Source organism: Hyaena hyaena, unplaced genomic scaffold, assembly GCF_003009895.1.
Source record: "Hyaena hyaena isolate Hyena2069 unplaced genomic scaffold, ASM300989v1 scaffold_1210, whole genome shotgun sequence".
NCBI classification, from domain to species: Eukaryota; Metazoa; Chordata; class Mammalia; order Carnivora; family Hyaenidae; genus Hyaena; species Hyaena hyaena.
In genome coordinates, this window is record NW_024081845.1 from 221,737 (window position 1) to 242,927 (window position 21,191).

General features: G+C 34.3%; 1 protein-coding gene across 1 annotated transcript in view; it reads right to left on the bottom strand.

The window, feature by feature from the left end:
• The window catches only part of AKAP9 (A-kinase anchoring protein 9), a 154,584-nt gene that overhangs the window by 41,222 nt on the left and 92,171 nt on the right, over positions 1–21,191 (bottom strand). Inside the window, 5 exon segments of the mRNA XM_039222901.1 lie at positions 248–424; positions 3,487–3,606; positions 4,531–4,763; positions 7,153–7,365; positions 8,258–8,420. Coding sequence (XP_039078832.1) covers positions 248–424; positions 3,487–3,606; positions 4,531–4,763; positions 7,153–7,365; positions 8,258–8,420 — 906 coding nt within the window.

The window sequence follows — 21,191 nt, forward strand, 5'->3', positions numbered from 1 at the left end:
AAAACGATCTTTCATTCCTCTGGTTTACTTAATCTTCCTTTCTTGGGACTATGGTATGCAAGCAACATTTGGAGATAAGAATAAACAGATATAGTTATGATATGACTGAAGACATAAAGGTAGATTTATATTTTGTAATAGTATCAAAAAAATAGTAATTTTTTATTTAAGGGAACTGATGTTCATGTAACTAAGAGGAACCTACATTAAAACACTTGATGAAATTAGCCTAAAGAAAATGCCATACCTTTTGTAAAGTGTCTGTACTAACAAGTAAGGCTTGCTCCAGTTCCCTTACTCTGAACTCCAGTTTCTCAATTTCTTCATTCCGTTCTTGTATATCCCTCTGAAGCTGCTCTTTAGAGAGCAAAAGCTCACTGCACTTGTCTGTTTTTTCTTTCAGATGATTTGTTAACTGTTCAACCTAGACATATAATAAGCAAAAACTGTAATTTAACAAAATTTCAATAACATACCTATCCTCATTTCAGAAAGTATTTTCAGAGGCCATGCTCATAGTATTTTGATAAGGATAGCAACTATTGTCTCCAACTATGGTGACATTCTCTGAGTTGATAAAACAAGGTAGTACTAACAAAAAAGGAATAATACTGCTCTCACCAACCCTTTACAAAAAGTTCTTTCTCTTAAAACTAAGACTTTCTACAGCTAGAAGGAGAAAAAAGATTACATTTTTGAATAATTTTAAAGTATAAGTGCTAATGTTACAATGACACTAAAACCTAATAAAGATGACAAGTTTGCAGAGTACTGACTTACGCTCTTTGTTTATTTTGAGAGAAGAGAGTGAGTGTATGCAGAAGCGGGGAAGGGGCGTAGAGAGGAAGAGAAAGAGAATCCTAACCAGGCTCCACTCTGTCAGCGCAGAGCCCAAAGTGGTGCCTGAACTCACAAACCCCATGAGTTCATGATCTGACCTGAAACCAAAAGTTGAGTGCTTAACAGACTCAGCCACTCAGGCACCTCCCAACTTATACTCTTAGGCGAGATGAGATAATCTTAAGAAATCTTTAATGGATTCTACTTTTCTTTCCACAAATGGTTATAATTGATACATATAATAATAATATGGTTCTAAACACCACAGAGATGGGAGAGAATGGAGGAGCTTTAATACACTCACGTAGAAAGCTTTTTCAGCCTGCACATTCCAGTGGCCCAGAACAGACATGAGAGAGAATACTGGGCGGTAAGAAGGATCTGTGCACACTGAAAGTTTCCCCAAGTAATTCTGATATGCAAGTCCATTTAAGAGAATGGCTCTGTGATAGAAGGATTCAGAAAGAATAAGATAGCTTGTGAAATTAGTTCTCATCAAGTAAAGAGACAAAGCTTTCTAAAAAAAGAAGTGTGATGGTAAGAGAAAAAAAAGAAATTCTACCTTAGTGAGATACTTTAAGGAAATTTTCTAAAAATGATACTTATTCCCCAAAACATTAAAAGAAATGCAAACTTACCTATAACTACAGGTTCAAGGATGACTGTAATAAAGCTACTGAAGAGAAAATTTAACAATAATGGGTGGGCTAAGATTTGGAATACACTCAAGGAAAAAGACAAAAAAAAAAAAAAACCAGCAAAATAGTACAATATACTGTAAGAGATTATTTTGATCTTGAGAAAATCAGAACCTGGAGAATCAGATTTGGTAAGGTTAAGGACAGAACAAATGGATCAAAACGTTCCAGGAGACAAATCAAATACACACATCCATGTTAGTTTCTTAAGATACCATGAATGAGGCATGTCACACTTCAAAGAAAACAAATAATGTACTTACATACTATAAGATTAAAAAAATATTTTGGATTTATTGAGAGAGAGACAGAGAGACAGACAACACAAGTGGGGGAGGGGCAGAAAAAGAGGGAGAGAGACTCCATGTTCAGTGCAGAGTCCTATGTGGGGCCTGACCCCATGACTCTGGGATCGTGACCTGAGCCAAAATCAAGAATTGGAAGCACAATGACTGAGCCACCCAGGCACCCCACAATCTCTATTTTAGAATGAGTAAACAAGTTTTAGAAAGTTATAAAAAGTGAGTTAGCCATTGTCACACATGTGGTAAATGACGGAACGATGATTCAAACTAGGATGGTAACCCCAAGCACGATGTCTTTATACCCGTAATAAGCCATCCTTAGCAATTTATAAATCCTCCTTCATTCATGTAGCATTTTTTGGTAAATATAGAGTTCTATGTTTCTATATGAGGAAATAGATAATTGGGACGAAAAAGTAGAAACAAGTACAGTGGTAAGGAGGCTACCAAAATCATCCAGGCAAAAACAGTGACAAGCTAGGATTTCAGGAGATGAATGAAATGGAAATAAGAAGATGTAAGATACAGTGCAACATGACTCACCAATGGGGTTGAGAAAGAGTAGAATCAAGAATGAATTCTAGGTCTTAGCAATAAGAAAGGTGAAGACAGTATCTTATTTACTGACATGGAGAAAGAACATGTTTTATTATTATCTTTCTTTGATGGGGGCTAGTTGGGAATCAAGAGCTCTCTTTTAAACATGTTAATTTTGAGATATCTAAACGCAGATAGATGGTAAAGCATCTGAGTATTCGAGTCCAGAGTTCAAAAGAGATGTCAGGGCTGGAGATATAAACACACATTTACACGTAACTACCTGGAAAGAGAATATTAATAGGAAAGAAAAAGGGAGCCCAAGACTAAGTCTTTGGGTTCTCCATCATTTATTTTGAGTTGAGAAACAAAGACTATGGAAAAAGACCAAATGAAGTAGGTATGTCACAGAAGCCAAGAGAAGGAAGTGTTTCAGGAAGAAGGCTGACATGAAAGCCTCTGAGGATGAGTATGATGAAGACAGAAATGATTAACAGACATAGCCAGGAGACTGGTAACCTTCACAAGAACAATTTCAATGAAAGAGAGGATATAAAACCACACTGAGACAGAAGGGTTAGAACTTCACTGCACTGGACTGAGAAAAGAATGGGAGATGGGCAAGTATAATTGTCTGAATACAGAAAACTCTTGTTCAGTTTTGTTGGGAATAGGAATAGAGAAATAAATAGAGAAGTTTATTGAATTGGGAGATTAGAAAATAAATACAGGTAGAAAGGACTCCAGATTTCAATGCAAACAATTTTTAATGTTTATTTATTATTGGCGGGGGAAGGTGCAGAGAGAGATGAGACACAGAATCCAAATCAGGCTCCACGCTCTGAGCTGTCGACACAGAGCCCAACATGGGGCTTCAACCCACTGCCAGATCATGACCTGAGTTGAAATCGGATGCTCAAGCGACTAAGCCATCCAGTCACCCCAGTGAAAACAATTTTTAGAGTTTCAAGAACTTTTCACACTGAAGCAATATTTAATTTTCTGATTTTGAAGATTTACATGTGACAGAAAGAATTTTAAGTTCTTCACAACACACATATTACGCACAACATACTGTAGCACAGACAAGATCAGTAAATTTTTACCTCTCTAGTTTGATGTTCACTGATAGGCTGAAATCGAGGTACGACCTTAAGCTGCTGTTCTAGTTTCTGTATTTCCTGTTGGAATACATCTCTTTCGTGTTCTCTATCAATGGCTTGCTCCTAAAGTTTAATAACAGTAACAGTAACCGAAGAGACAATATATATATTGAAACTATTATTTGTGCTACTTCCCTTTGGTTATACATATAGTTTTATTTGAAGATAAACAACTGATGGCCACAGAAAACCCCAAATCAAAAAGTTTAAAGAAAAGAACACCTGTACGTATGGTACACAGTCTATTTAGGCTCTTTGACAAGAATTTATGCATTTAAATATTATTGAAGCACAACATTTTTAAGAATTTAAGTAATGTTAAATACAGAATGAAATAAAAATATTCTTCCCAAAATGAATTTATTTTTTTGGAGCAAAAGATGAATTTCACTATTAATTTAGTCATTAAAAAAATAGAACTATTTAGTAAATCAATTTCTTTCATCCTAATATAGGTTTTATATCTAAAATTATAAAATGTGTGAAAATCTGATTCCCTGATATATGAAAAGAATATCAGGCCTTAAGTGAAACCCCAAAGAAGAAAATCCATGTGAAATTAGAGATTTAGTATCATTTTGGAAGAGAGTAATGACAAGATAACAACTGTTCCAAGAGCACAGTGTTCCGGTGTGTATCTTTTGTGGGTGAAACAGTGTTGACCAGTTAGCTCTTAGGATACTCACCCTGCTTTGCAGTTGGTTAAAGAAAGTCTGGGACAAGCTTCTTACCTCTGAATATGAAAAGGCTAACTGGTAGGGTTTATTCATAATCTGTCTGTACTGCTTTTAATTGTGATAGGTGTATAATAAAAATTATTAGAAATTTGTATTTGGAATAGTACTTTTCAGTTAATTGGTGAAAAACACAGGTTGATGAAAATGTTAGAATTCAAGAGTCTCTTCATAATTTAAAATTCACAACCTAGAGTAGCAGCAAGTAAGCATTCTACTGAGAAAAATCAGTATTCAAGTTGAGAATACTTACATCTAAAAACTTTCTCGTTTTTTCTAACTGCTTTTCCAGTGCTTGGTTTTGCTGCCTTAAATCCATCAGCTCAGCATTTTTTTCTTGTTCCAGCTCTATAAACCTACTGACTTGTTCCTCAACATCTATTTCTAGAGCTTTCACTTGTTTTTGAAGGTCGTCACGTACTTTTTCAGCTTGGCACTGTACTTCTAGTTTTTCCTTCATTAATTTTTCTGTCTCCTGTAGTAATTCTGTTTACAATATAAAAACATACAAAGTTAAATCACAGCAACAGTGAAATCAACCGTAACAATGCTCATATTTCACCTCCATGAAATAGATCTGAGTTTTACTTCAAACACACATAAAAAAGGAAAATGTTCCTATGAAAATATCAAAGCAACCTATTCCTATAGAAGTAAGCAAGCTAGTAGCAAAAAATTATACCATATTAACAAAAAGAAATATTATGTCACTAAAAACAATACTTTGTGAAAATGCCATAGCAAATGACCAAGAAAAAAAAGTCCACTTTCACTATAAGGAAAAGAACAAAGTCTAATTAAATTTAAGCACAGAAATAACTCACCTCAGGCAAAAATCAATTCATTCCAAACCAATAAAGTCACTTTATATGCATACATAACACACATGAAGATCAAAGACTGTAAATTTTTAACCAAGGCAAGTAAGAGTTACAGAAAAAAAAAATACAACTATAATCAGAATTTCCTGTTAGTCTTTCTCCTCATTAGATCCATATTCCTGAGTTAGTCTTGCATGCTCATACATGTATGTATCAAGAGAAAACTGACAAATATGAGAGGCAGTATGGTGTAGTGCTTAAAAGCAGAGACTGTGAATTCAAATCCTAGCTCTGCCACTTATCTCCTATGTGATACTTAACAAACATGATGTCCTCCAATTTCCTTTTATGTAAACATGGAGATAGTAATAGTACTGATCTTGATGAGTTACTGTGAATCAAATGAGTTAATAAATACAAAGAATAGTGCCTAGAGTATGGTAAGCACTACATTAAGTGTTAGCTATTATTGTTAACATTAACAATGCAACAATAAAGTATATATGGCAAAGTAAAACAATCTTCTAATGAAAAAATAAAGGAACATAACCTGAAAGTCTTTACACTAACCAGTCTGCCAACACTGTACTCAGGACTAGGAATCTATAGAAAATAGCTTTCCTTTTAAAACAATAGTGATTTAGATGTTAATATAAAGCTAATTGAACCAGAAAGTCTCTTTACTAAATTTCACTGATCCTTGGTATCATCATCTTATATATTTCCTGATTTAGAAAGAGCATTTTGAAAAGTTATAGACTGAGAGAATTTAATACATTTGTTTCTGTAAAAAACTGAAATTGTCTTAAGCTCTGTGGAAAAACAGATATAAGATGATGATCACTATGAATCTCAGTTGTTAATTTCAAATATAAATATGTATTTTTATTGTAAGAAAAGTTTTTGTTAAAGAGAAAAACTGTAAGTATGAAACACAACAGCAAATTTAGAGGTATGTTAGTTAGAAAAGTAGGGGTATGTGATTGAAAATTCAAGTGTCACCCCATTTTTGGAGTTGTAAGTTTACCACCCAAAGACTGGCCATGCAATTGTATAAACACACCTGCTCCTTGTGCTGCATCGACTGCAGCATCTACTAGTCCTATAAGAATAGAAAGAAAACACACACACACAGAACAAAGATATAATTTACACGTCTATTTCCTAAAATAGGATAATATGTAAACACAAAAGAATTAGAAGTAAAAATTGAAACCACTGATTACCATCATTGGTAACATTCTGATGTAACAGTATTTCTTGAATGTTTTACATGTAGGATACATACACTTTGCACATTAAAAAGTCCAACCTTAAACCTGTGTTAAACAAATCTGAGCAACCAGAAACTGCGCCATGTTTTAAAAACATATGCTGTATTTCTCAATTAGTAAAATTCAACTAGTAAAACTACACATTTATAATTCCAGCTGCATGTGTAATATAAAAGTGGGAGGACATATTAAAAAAGATTTAAAGTTCCATTGTTATAATGACTGACACTTATTTTTTTACTGTGAAAAAAACCAAGATATTACACCTAATTTCTCATTTAAGCAAAGATTAAAGGTTATTTATAAACTGTACATTCTTTGAACTCCTACATAGATTAAACCAGATGTCAGCCAGCTTCTAACAGCAACTGACGTTTTCAATCTATTCTCCTGCAGGCTGAAATCCACCCCCACCTGCTTGCTAGTAGTACTGGCTCAGTGCTTTTTCACTTAATCCAAGTATACATTTTTGCTGCCTTTCTGCTATCAAAAGATGAATCTTACACAGTTTAAAACATGTCCTGCTATATTATGTGCAGCTATTTCTTGAAGCAGAAGTTTAAGGATAAAGAATTATCTTTTCCTGTTAAAATCTGGCAAAGGGGGAAAAAAAACCCAAAACTCCATAAAGCTGGCTAATAAAACATTTATCAATGAGGTAGATTTTGTTGTAATTTTTCAACCCCAATATAAAATACATGAATCATGGCAGTGAAAGGGGAAAACAGTCACTTTGAACTTTCAAGGAATGTTTCATACACAAAGTCTAAAAATACATACGCTGTTCAACTGGGCCTGCCTCTGCTTTCATAGCCTCTTTCTGTCTGGACAGTAATTCTCTTTCTTCTTGGATCTGCTGCTGTTCTGCTTCCAATTCTTGTAATCTATTACCTGCACATAACAATTCCTGTTCAAGGCGATCTATTATATCGGTTTTTTCCTGAATTTGTCTTTCATAAAGAGTTTTTTCATCTGCATAGCCATCAATGACACCTATAAGATAAAATTAACAAGGAATGGGATGAAAACTTATTTTAAATCTTACCATTAAGCGTTATATAAATATCTTGAATGAATCTGCTGCTGCTGATAGCAGCAATTATGGTACATTCGATGCAGTTTTTCTTGTTTAACCTTTGTGCCTAAATACGATGTTCCTTTGAACTTTCTATTACTTTGCTCTGCCAATGTATCACATTATGTAGGTGTAACTCACCTTATTAAACAGATGCACATAGACAAGAAAGCTTAATATAAATCAGATGCTTGTGAATCAAATCACATTTTAAATATTCTAAAGAAAGGGGATGTTTTAAGTAATTCTAGAAGGCCAACAACCACAATGGTATGGCAGAATATAAACAGTATGAGGCCTCAGAAGCTTAAAGCCTGGCATCACCATTTAATGGTTACCTTGAACTATCTATTTATCTAGGTAGGCTTCATGCCCAAAATGAGGCTTGAACTCACGACCCTGAGATTAAGACCTGAGCTGAGACCAAGAGCCAGACACTCAACCCACTGAGTCACCCAGGTGCCCCAAACTTGAACAATTTATTAACATCTCTTGTCTTTAGTCTTTTCATTGCTAAATTATAAGACTTGTCTTAGGATGGTGGAATTATGTTAACAAATCACCATCATCCATTTCTATATTTTCTAAAAACTTTAATGCTTTCTATAATTCCATTAAATACTTTTTGATAATTAAAAGTATAAAGTTTAAAAGTTGCTTAGAAAAAGTCTGAAGACAAATTACAACTACATTTCAGTGGTTACTCTACATTAGAATAGACTGGTGATTTCCCAAGCTGGCTTGCATCAAAATATCTATTTTTAAACTTGAAATTTTTCCATACTCAGTTGCCAACAACAAGTTGCTCACCCTCAGCCTTACTGAGCTCCATAGCCAGCTGTTCTCTAGCCCTGGTCTCCTCATGAAGGCGCTCTCGCAATTCTTCTTGGCACTTAAGGGACTCTGTCACTTCTTGTTTCTGTCGAAATGACTCCCGCATCAATTCTGTCTGTGTAACTTTTGCATGTTCAAGCTAAATGAGGAGGGAAAGCATACGTGAAGGAAGGCAAGGTGTTGGGAATACCAGTGTCATTCCCCACTAAAGCTTAACAAAAAAAGGGTTTTAAATTAAAAATAAACTGTTCAACTACAGCCATTTAATATTTCTAGTGCATGCTAACATTAGGTGGGAGAAGCAGTACACAAGTAGATTACCTACATATAACTTTCCATAAGAGATGTATTCTGATTTTATTAAACAAACAAAAACATGCTGCTTTTGGGGGCACCTGGGTGGCTCAGCTGGCTAAGTGTCCAACTTTGGCTCAGGTCATGATCTCATGGTTTGTCGTTTCAAGCCCCACGTCAAGATCTGTGCTGACAGCTCAGAGCCTGGGGCCTGCTTTGAATTCTGTCTCTCTTTCTCTCTCTGCCCCTCCACTCCTCCTGCTCTGTGCCTCTGTCTCTCTCTCAAAAATAAACATTTAAAAATTTAAAAAAAACACTTCTTTTGGAAATAAATTTAGATCACTAGATCTATATTCTATCATATAAGGAACGATATAAAATTAATAACACCTAGGGTCATTTTTTATTTGCAGAAGCATTTTATGTGACTGTGCTTTATGTAAAACTTAAATTTCCTTTACATTTAACATTTATCAACTGTGGACTCCTGCTGTACACTGTGAGGAATATATGATTCATATAATGGCCTTAATTAACAAAATCATAGTGTCATAATAAAATGAAATTATAACCCATGTTGTAACTAAAACCTTTATATTTCTGTCCATTTGTGAAACATCTACAAGACTTTATATGGTTATTCAATTTATTTTCAAAATCTTAGAATACAGAGGCATTACCCATAATTACTCATAAATATAGTCTCCTTTAAAATGCTGTTATTGACATGACTACATTCTTGAACAATTTTTAAGATGACAGTCAAATACAGACTCAAGGCCAAAGCTCTCTAAAAACAGTGATCACTGTTACCAGCTCCATGAAATTACAGGAAAGCACTATTGCTGTCTTTGTTTTCTGAGCTTCTGACTGACAGCCAATACTTGCTTATCTGCTTTTATTTAAACTAAAAACTGAACTCAAATGTTTCTAGTATTTAGTCCTATGACACTAAAAATTTTTAAAAAGCAATCACCATATATATTAACAGACTCACAACACAATATCCTAAGAATTTGTAAAATTATAAACTACTTAGTATATGAGAAAGATATTACCATGTTTTATGTTTAAAAAACTGTAGTGGTTTCTAATTTATAGGCAAATATCAATAATGTATTATCAAATTATGATATTTAAGAATATTTTATTTTTAAAGGCTTCTGCTCTTCACATCTAAGTAGTATTTACCATAGCAAACAGATTTTAGAGTTACTAAATGAAAGACTTTTATGGTCACTCTAAGTCAATTTCCAAAATATCAAGTATGTGACTATTCTTGTTTTATTTAATGGGATGTGGTCATTTATCATTTACAACTTATTACTTAGAGACAATATGAATACACATTTCATTTCAAATCACAAAATATTTCCTAAAACATCTCTGATGTCATTGCTACCTCAACAAAGATAAAACTTTATATATATTTCTACTCTTGACTGGGAAAAGAGTATTTTCCCTTAAATGTAGATAACTAGTATACATTGATTTTTACTATAAAGAACATGACCATAAAGTATGAACTCAATTATATATAACTACTCTTCTGAATTTACAGTACAGCCTGTATTTTTAAAACATATCAACTGGTTCTACATATGTAGATAGGTAGCTTCTTCTGTGCATTATAAAGTGGCTGTCTGGTAAATACATAAAAACTCTGTAAGAGTTCAAAGCTCTAAAGAGGATAGATGTTTTTTCCTTTTCCAAATTTATTGTACAAGAAGCACTTAGCATTTATAGCAAGATAAATATTTTATTTAAAATTTTTTAATGTTTTTATTTATTTGTGAGAGAACGAGCGAGCGAGCGCGTGAGCAGGGGAGGGTCAGAGAGAAAGGGAGACACAGAACCTGAAGCAGGCTCCAGGCTCTGAGCTAGCGGTCAGCACAGAGCCTGACGTGGGGCTCGAACCCATGAACTGTGAGATCATGACCGGAGCCAAAGATGGATGCTCAATCGACTAAGCCACCTAGGCGCCCGATAAATACTTCAGATAAGAAAATTAAATTGTTTTTGCTTCTATGTCTACTTCTTAACAAGATCTACAGCATTTAATTTATTAAATATTTAAGTCATTTAAATATTTCCCATAGAACCACGAACAATAACTTCAGTTTTACAAAACAAAAGAGAAAAAATAGAAGAATCAAATACAGTAAAGCTAGCAAACAAATTTCATTTATTATAGCAGATGGTACTTATACTTTACTGGAATAAGACACTCCCCCTTCAAATGTTCATCTAAGTATACTTTAAAAAGTCTTTTCTATCCTGTTAAAGTAGGACTTATTCCTAATACCTAACAATATGAAATACACAAAAATTTCATTTTCAGTACTTCTAAATAAGTTAAGAAACTTATCATAAGTATGTATAAAGCAGCAATAAATATTGCCACTGTGATATAAAAGTTTCAGGGGGAGGTAACAAAATTTCTGTAAACCATCTGTCTTGTTAAATATTAGCTACTGTATTATAATTAAAGCCATGAAAGTCATAAAAAGTGCTGAATAACTTGTAGTTATATTGAATAACTTCAGGTGAATCATTCACAACATATTTATGTGTTAAATAAACCTGAAGTACTAACTATGCTAAGTACTTATCCTTAACAATGTTTATAAAATACATGTCACATAAAAACTAGAAAACAGTATTTCCTCACAGGATTACTAGGCATATTAAAAATAAGTTCCTTATGAATTAACAAGAAAATTAAACTTAGAATCCAGATTTTCTTTTTCCTTGTTTGGAACTACAGCCAATATACCATATGATTGTAAAAAATTCCTAACTGGCTCACTTAGCTGTTTTAAGTATCATAATGCCTATTGACTTTTAATCATTCCCTTTTTACTAAAGATTGGGATCATAAACATATAAAAGCAAGAGTCTTAAGGACAAGCAGGATCTTTTTAAACAGCTTGCCTGGCATGAGAGAACTGTAATACTATCTCGGTCTGCTTTCTGGAATAAAAAACATAGTCAAGGCGAGGCTCTTAGAACAAATTTAGCCCTTCAATACATCCAGGATAAATGAGTAGTCACATATGAAACAATAACAAGATTCTATTCCAATTACCCTTACTGAGGACACTTAAAGTTCATTTCTCATTACGCAGATATTACTCATAAAACTAGATATATAAAAAACTGAAAAGTATAAACTAAAACTAAAAGAAACCAAGTTTTTTATACTTACTGAATAAGGTGGGGTAGGCAGTGAAATTTTAGAAATAAGCTTTAATATGTGCCCATTTCTTTTATGAATAAAATGAAAAATAGAAGTATTAATAATTACTGAGTTATTTTCATCCAAATGTTCACAAAGAGGAAAAGGATGTGGTAAAGGCACACGAGATTCAACCTCATAAATATCTTCATCTTGTTCTTCCAACCACGAGCCACTGAGTTTGACAGTTGCCAAATAGGTCCTGTAAGAATCCATTCTAGACGATGCAGCTGCCAGTTTTCCTCACTGGTTTTAACAGTTTTCCACTACATTAAAAAGTTCTCTTTAGTTTATCAAGATACACCATTGTATGAAAATTTCTTTTCAGTACTATCAAATAAATATTATATTAATTCATACAACTTGAATAAAAGAAAAACCCCACAAATCTATTTTAAAAACTACATCTCCATCAGTCTTCGTCAAAAACAAAACAAAACCAACAAAAATAAAGGCATTTTAACTGGAATAAGTAATTAAATCCTCGAAGAAGAGAATGAAAATATAAATATCTAATTAGCTGAGCAATAAAACTGCTTTCAGTATTAAATGGATCTGTGGAAATAAGCCTTCCAATCAAACTCGCAGGGAAGGTCAAGTTTTAAATCTCCATAGTAGCAGTCTTCAGAAGTGTAGTTGCAACATTATTTCCCTTGTTCTTGCTGCTTAACTCAATTCAAAAGTAAAAGCTCCTCTGAACTGAGCTATTCAAACAGCCTCTCATGCTAAGCCAAAGGATTCTAGTCACTGTCCCCTGAGGAAAAGGTCAGAACAGAGGGTGTGGTTTCATGTCTTTACCTATAGGTACTGGCAGGTGGAGTGTGAATTAATACGCCCACAAAAAAGCCTGCCTAACAGGATCCAAGTTCCACGTCAGAGCTTTGAAAAGGGTATTCAGACACGTTTATGATGTTTCTAAGATAAGCTAGTACTTTTCCATCCTATCAAAAATTATTTTAATCTGAAAATGTGAAATCAAGTATGTTTGAGTCCACATTACCAATTAGTTCTTAGAGTATATTAATCATAATAATTCTAGAAAACTAAATTAGTACTTCCTTTTGATATTTCCTTAAAATAATACTCATTCTTTCAAGCAGTCACTAGAACTAAATATAGATAGTTCAGTTATAACCTATTTCTACACTGAATTGTTTTTAGAGTGAATGTTAAGGGAAAAAAATCACTCTTTTTAGAAGCTGCATTATATATAACACTTGGTAATTACACCACTTACGATATTCTATGAACTCTGACTGAAACTCAAAAGGGCAAGTTGCATATAACAGCCTCTGGTAGCTCCAGAAATGTCAGTGATATTGAATAAACTAGACACTCAAGAGTTTTAAAAGATGAAAAACTTACTTTTTAACATCAAAAGATCAACAGTGAGAGTTGTTTCAAATAAATGAAAAAGCTTTCTTTGTGGTGCCTTTTTTCTATCCAGTAACTAAATAGCCTAAACCCATAAAACCAAAACCTTTTATCTACTATGGAAAAACCCATACTAAAAAGCAAGCAGGTCATAGCAAAAAAAAAAAAAAAAATCCATTTTATAGCCACTTTCACTATATACAATTATTTAAAGGAGTTAACTCTCCTTTAGTAGAGGAGTAGGCTAATAATTACGGAAGAGAAAATGAGATTTTCCACAGAGAGCCCAGAACCTACAGAAGGATGCTTCGGGGAAGGGCATGGGCAGTTGCCTCTTTTAATTCTGGACTAGGGAAGGACAAAATGTTGTTCATTTTGTGTGTGTGTGTGTGTGTGTGTGTGTGTGTGTGTGTGTGTTTGTAAGCCTGCCAGTTAGTCTGTGCAGATGTTTTAACATCTTTACAAAATGAAAGCCTAACTACACTGGTTCAGCCAAATTTAACTTTTTTGTTCTTCAGCAGATATAAAATCATCCATATTCTAGCAGCTCAGCTTTATGAACTGGTTGGTAGGGCCCATGCTTAGCATATCATATAGTTCTCAAAATATTCTTTCCTGGCTCCCTCTGGAAATTAGTTTATTTTGATAATGTGGTGTCCAATTTCCCTTATTTGAAGACAAAACAAAACTCTGAGAGTAAGAAATATCTTTTTAAAAATGGAAACATTCAGGTTAAGGTAAGAACTAATTACAAAGGAAAAACAAAACTTAAGGAGAAAAAAAAGCAGTAGATTAATAAGACGATTTAGAATGAGGTCAACAGACCTCAAAACAACAGTATATTAACTAATGGCATATTAATTTGTGTTCAAAAAAGTGACTCTAATACAATAAAATAATCCAAATTATGTTTCTCCCATTTTTTTTAAAGCATGTAAAACTTGTTTCCATCCATGTAAAATATAAACTTTAAGATGTATCCCCTTATAATAGAACATAGATCACAGTTAAGAAACTAACCACAAAGAAAAAACAATAAAATTAGGGAGGGGAAAAAAGGACTGAAAACAGTGGTAAAGTTTATTTAAGATCGAGGAAAATACCTCTCCTAACAACAGTATATTAACCAATGGCATATTAACTGATGTTCAGATTACTCTGCATTAGAATAATTTTTTTTTTAATTTTAGAAAGCACACAAAACTTTTGTTTACAAAGGCAGTTAAAGCAAAATGACTTCAATTTTTAGGAGGATGCCCTTTTAATTGTCCAGACTAGCTCATTATTCCCAAGTTCCAGATAATCAAGATTTCGGGCATATTTGAAGGCTATTAACTTGTGGTATAGAGCTATGTTTCCCTAAATAAACAGCTTTATTTTAATCACACAATGTCAAGATATTTAACTTTGTTCCCCCTTAATCATTGCTCTCAAATTGTAAAACACTTTTGTTGTTCTCTTTCGGATACTCACTTGTTCACGTATTGGTGTTAATTTAATAGAGGGGCTGAATGCTGGATACTATACTCTGACAGAACTCTGACCAATATAATAAGCACATTGGGGAAAACACCTAATGGCAAAATGTATTTCAACACTTTGATTATACTTATGTTTAAAATTTAACAATGACGGGGTGCCTGGGTGGCTCAGCTGGTTAAGTGTCCGACATCAGCTCCAGTCATGATTGTGTGGTTTGTGAGTTAGAGCCCCACATTGGACTTTTGTGCTGACAGTTTGGAGCCTGGAGCCTGCTTCGGATTCTGTGTGTCTCCCTCTTTCTTTGTCCCTCCCCTACTCATGCTCTGTCTCTCTCTCAAAAATAAACAAACATTAAAAGAAATTTTAAAAACCTTAACAATGACAAAACAAAATCTTAACTATTGCTTTGTCCACAGAAAAAGTCATCTTTTTTGAGAAGATACAGAAACATGTAGCTTAGATTCCATTATTCTCAAAAATGATAGTAAGCTCATGAGAGCTACCTACAATAATCATCATTCTGTGGGAGTAAGTTCTTCATTACTTTTTTCCAAGGCCTAAAGGAATCTCTCAGTAGTACCTCTGAACTCTGGAAAAGCTGAAAAGGCTACTCCCATGGAAGAGACTGAATTCCTTTTCTACCTGATTCAAGAATCAAGAATCTGAAACCATACCCTCAAAGATAACTTTTCTGCAGAACCACAAAGAGACTAGTGAATAAAGAGAGACCTCTCTAAGGGCCTGTGGGTAGTCTCTAAGCATTTTTCCTCATAATGAAAAGTATCCCAACAAATAGGAAACTGCAACAGGTTGAATATAAGCCCAATTTTATAGTAGCCCATCTGGGCAAAAGAGAAGTACAATTTATCACAAGAAGTGTGTCATTATATGGACTTACATATATATACCATAGGACAAATCACCTGTCAAATCAAATAAAGTAAAAGAATCCTTTAATAGATATTATGAAATAAGCCTAGAAGATACATACCCTGATACTTAGTAAACAAAATACTCACTAGTTCTTTTATTGAAGCAGGATGTAACTATGGAACCTAAAGCATACGAAACCTTAAAACTAAGTACAAGGCTTAATCATATGTCTTCTACTAAAATCACACAACAGATAAATCCACACTATTAAAAAGAAAAGAACCTTGAATATGACAATATTTACTTAGGCTATGGGTACTTCAATGAAACCCCTCTTCCATCCCAAACATAAATCCACAATAATCTGCAATCATCTCTTTCTCCAATCTGAAAGGAGGCAAGTCTTTTTGATCCAACCACCACACTTTCCACCTGTGTTCTGAATTCCAGCCTCACTTATTCCAAGGACCTGGCTTAAGCAAGTCCATCTGTTTGTAACTTGCAATCTTCAACTTCTTCACTTTTACTGAGGTATACTATTCCAACATTTTAAAAAAGCACCTCCCTCCTTTTAACCTAGTATTCTGTTTTCTTCACAGCTAGGAGTCACAAAATTGTCATCTCTATTTCTACAACTCTGAATTTTGACTACTCCTCCACCAACTCCATGAAACCATTCTCATCAAGGTCACTGGAACACGTACAATGGATACTAAATCCTCAGCCACCTATAACTTTCCATAGTGACTGACAACTTTTGGAAAGTTTTTTATTTTTTATTCTCTTCTAAATGCCAGCATTTTATCAGCACCAAAATAGCTCTGAATATACTCTAAAGACATGGCTTCAAGGTCTTTAAGTGATAACAACCTCCAATCTACTCCTACCCAAACTCTAGACTCTAGTGATTATCTTTACTTGATGCCTCTTCTATGCATTTCAAATGAAATACACCAACAACTTGGTCATTAAGGATTTATGCTTGGTTTCCTCTCTTTCTTTTCCCCTATATCCAATCAGTCATACCAAATTCTACTAAATTCAGATTCCTAAAAGTTTTAAAATCACTTCCTCCTGCCTTAACTTGATTTCTGTCAGTTTTTACTTGGAATATAAGGGACTTCTGTTTCCCTACATTATATTTCCTCACCATCTTTTTGCCTATCTGCGTATCACACCACTGCCTAGAGGAAACTAAGACACAAATCTGATTACTTTTTAATGTTTATTTATTTAGAGAGACAGCATGTGCACAGAAGCGGCAGAGAGAGAGGAAGAGAATTCCAAGCAGGCTCCGTGCTGTCACAGCAGATCCATTCACAGGGCTTGAATCTACAAACCTGATCATGATCTGAGCTAAAATCGAGAGTTGGATGCTTAACCGACTAGGCCACCCAGGGGCCTCTGATATTATAGTCTCATTAAAAATATTTCAATGACTCCCACACTTTACAGCATAATGTCAGCCTATGAAGGACTCTGACATGTAACTACTGGCTATTTCTCTATCTTCACCTTCTATTAGTTTTCCATCTTCCATCCTCAATGTTTCATATCACGATACTATCCACTGTTCGCATACATATCATGCTGGTTTACACTATGCCTTTCTCCACAAATTTTCTTCTGACCTACCTACTTAGTTTCTACTTGTCTTTTAAGTCTTTTACTTCCTTTCCCCTCATTTTCTCTTGAATTACACTTTCATCTTCATTATTACACCAAAGTGCTCTTGTAAGATTACCAATGATGCTCAAATTTCAAAATCCATTCTTCAATCTGTGAATAACATGATCAATCAGCAGTAATTGACCTCATTCATTTTTAAAGGGCAGAAAAATTGGCAATTAAGAGCACAGATTCTGACCCGAGACTGCCTGGGTTCATATTCTAATGCCAACACCTAACTTGTATGTCTGGGGAAGTGACTTCTCTAACTGATACTCTAAAGCCATGGCTTTAGACTTCTCCATCCTCTCAGTCTATTTTTGACAAGGCAGACAAAATGATCCTTTTGAAAAACATAGGTTAGATCAGTTACTCAAAAATTTCTAACGACCCATCCAAAGCTGGAAACAATCTGTATGTCCTCTAAATTAACTATATAGTACATGAATACAACAGAATACTCCTTAGCTATAAAAAGGTACAAATTATTTACAAACTATTAATACATGTAACAAGGCTGATGAACTGATGATGAATCTTAATGCACTTTAAGACAATGAGGCCAGGCCGAAAAGAACACACAATGTATCATTTTATTTACACCAGTCTGGTATAGGGATGGAAAGCAACCAGGGGTTGCCAGCAGCAGGAGATAGAGGGACTGACTACAGAAGAGCAAGAACAAGGAATTAGGGGGGATGGAATGATTCTGTATCGTGTTTGTGGTGGCAGATATAAAACTCTATCCATCTGTCACAATCAAAAGCACTACACATACAAAGAGTGAAATTTACCATATGTAAAATTTTAAAAAATTAACCAGAATATGGGAAATCCCAAATAGGAATAAAAACTGTAACAAATAATTCTAATTGTATTAAAAGCGAAGAACAAAACCACTGAAGAGAGTGAGGGAGAAGAGAGTTCACCTAACATAATTTCAAAAACAGTATTTTTGACTATGTGAGGCTAAAGACAAATAGTGCTATACATGAATCCTCTAGTAAATTTGTTCTTCATGGGGGTATAGGCTTGCAATTATGAAATTACTTTATAGGTATATTTGGCTGAATAAATAAGTAAAATGAGAGCCTATTTCTAATGATGGGGAACCAAGTTACAGAGGGAAGGGGAAAGGTAGAATGAATGCTGTGGTACTGGATTGGAATTAGAGATAATGTATGAACTTATGTTTTTACTATATATACATAAAGATATGGAAATAAAAACAGATGCAAGGGTTAATATACCCTATGTATTTTCAAACTGTCTACTAAGAGGACCTACAAGTCATGATACCTTGGTTAACAATAAATTCATATAGCATCCAGATCTTGGTTTGTAAATATCATTCTCTAATAAGAAGACCCTAAATTCCTGGGAGAGGAGGTGGATTTCAGGGCTGCGGCAGGAATAACATGAAATTGGTCTGGAGCCTCTCATCATGCAAATGTTCAAAAAAGTAAGAAGTACTCTGAAAAGGTACCAGAGCTGACCTGAAAGAGTTCTCAATGCCAAAGCAGGAACAAAATAAACTACTATACAACTGAATTATAACCCATTGAAAAAAATAAACAGGCATGAGTACATATAGGTCCTCATTATAACTATGAGTAAAGAAGTAGCTCTCAGAGAATAATTCCAATAGATAAAGGAATGAGGAAAACAGAAAACCACCATTAGAATACAACAGTAATAATTACACAGGCAAGATCTACCAATGAATGCTCAAAACAGTGGGTGAAAGTTTAAGGATAAACAAGATATTTGCATAATCTCAAAGTACCTCCTCCAAGATATGTACTAATTAAAAAGGGAAAAACAGTAATGGTACAGTGAAAAAAACCAGCAGATACCACAAGAAATCAAGATTAACATCACCAGTAATAAGACATATTGATATCATGTGCCCTCTGATATGACACACTGAGAAGGGCACATCATTTTTGTAGAATTCTTGTCAAAAACGCATTAAGGCTCATGTAATCATGAGAAAACATCAGACAAATCCAAATTGAGGGACATTCTTCAAAACAACTAGCCAGTCCTTATCAAGTGTCAAGGTCATAAAAGACAGAGACTCAGGTACTAACTGTCAGAGACAGCTTAAGAGAGCTGAAGACATGATAACTAAACGCAATGTGGGATCCTGGAATGGGAAAAGGATGTAGGGAGGAAAAAATGATATAGTCCAAGCTATAGTCTATAGCTTGACTATAGATAGTCTGTTGTATCTAGACTACTAGATACAGTCTCTATCACTGTACTAGTTTTACTTTCTAAGTTTTTATAACTATAACATGGCTATGCAAGATGTTAACATTAGGAAAGGCCAGTGAAGGTTACATGCAAACACTATTCATACTATTCTTGCAACTTTTTTCTAAGTCTAAAATTATTTCAAAATAAAGAGTTAAAAAGTTATATACAGTGACTCCATATCTCATTAAGAATTGAATCCCAAGTTCCAGGTTATCTGGTTCCCAAGTATCACTCTGACCCCATCTTCCACTCTCCTCACTCTCCTTGCTCCAGCCACACTGGCCTCTTTGTCTGCCACACAAAGAACAAACACGTGACCTCCTTAGGGCCTTCATACTTGTTATTCCTTTGACTAAGACATTCTTCTCAGACTTACCTACATGGCTGTCTCCAAATCTTACGTATAGAATATGCTGGACCATTTCTTCATCAGAGAAGTCTTCCTCCATTTTCCTATATAAAACGTCCCCTTTCGCCATCATGATCTACCTCCCCTATTTTATGTTTCTTCCCAGCAGATATAACCACTTGACATACTGTATACATTGTTGGTCTCCACCACTGAATTATAAGCTCTACATGAGCAAAGATTTCATCTATTCTGTTCAATGTTATTCTTCCAGTATATAACATAGCAATTGCTATATAGTAGGTACTCAATAAATATGATGAATGAATGATTCATCTCAAGCATCAAGTGTTCCAAAAGCTTTACTTGGCCCCACCTTACTCCAAAGTATGAGACACTACTCTCTTTCCTAGTCTCCGGGTATACTGTACAGAGCTACTTATCTGAACTTCCTGGTCACTGCAAGCACTAACATACTATGGCAACATCGCTCAGTTCTGTTTTAGAATTTCTTTGTAACAAGTGGGAAAAGAAAATAGGTAAAAGGGAACGATACTAATATGAAGAACCAAACGATGACACATTAAAATGAAAATGGAATAGAAGTTATTTCACAGAGGTGGTTAGACATTATTTTATCTCAATCTAACAAACTCTTAATAATATTCATTAGGTTCAAGATAATTTTAGTTATTAATAAGAATATTCTGAAGAAGTCAATTGCTTTAAACATCTATCCATGAGAGAGCAGTAGGTGAAGTGAATCTGGACTAAAAGAAATCACGTAAGAAACACCTGCTTTTTATACCAAATGTCAACAACTACTTTAATCTTTTATATAATAGATATTAGTAAAACATTTCAAAATTCAGCTGGAATAATGTGAACATTATACCAGTAATCTCTAGATCAGCGGTTCTCAAACTTCAGTGTGTATCAGAATCATGTAAAGGACCTGATGAAACACAGGTTGCTGGGCTCCATCATTCAGTAGGTCTGGGGTGGGAATTGAGAATTTAAATTTACATCAAGTCCTCAATGATGCTGATGCTGCTGGTTTAGAGACTGCAGTTTGAGAACTACTTACTGCTCTAGGCAAAATTTTTGTGACCTGTTCATTGATGTTTAAAACAATACAATAACAAATAGCTATCTTATTTTATTATTTTATTTTACAAATTGCTATTTGCGTTATTTGACAGATTGAGAATTTGGGAAAATGACATGGTCAGGCTCCGACTGTACCTCACATCTCGGTCACATAAGCAGATGTGATGATGTATGATCTTGGCCTAGGAAACTGAGTATTTCAGTTAGATTCCACACAGTTTTCTGTTGGCAGTATTCATGGATTATGGGGGAAGTTTCTC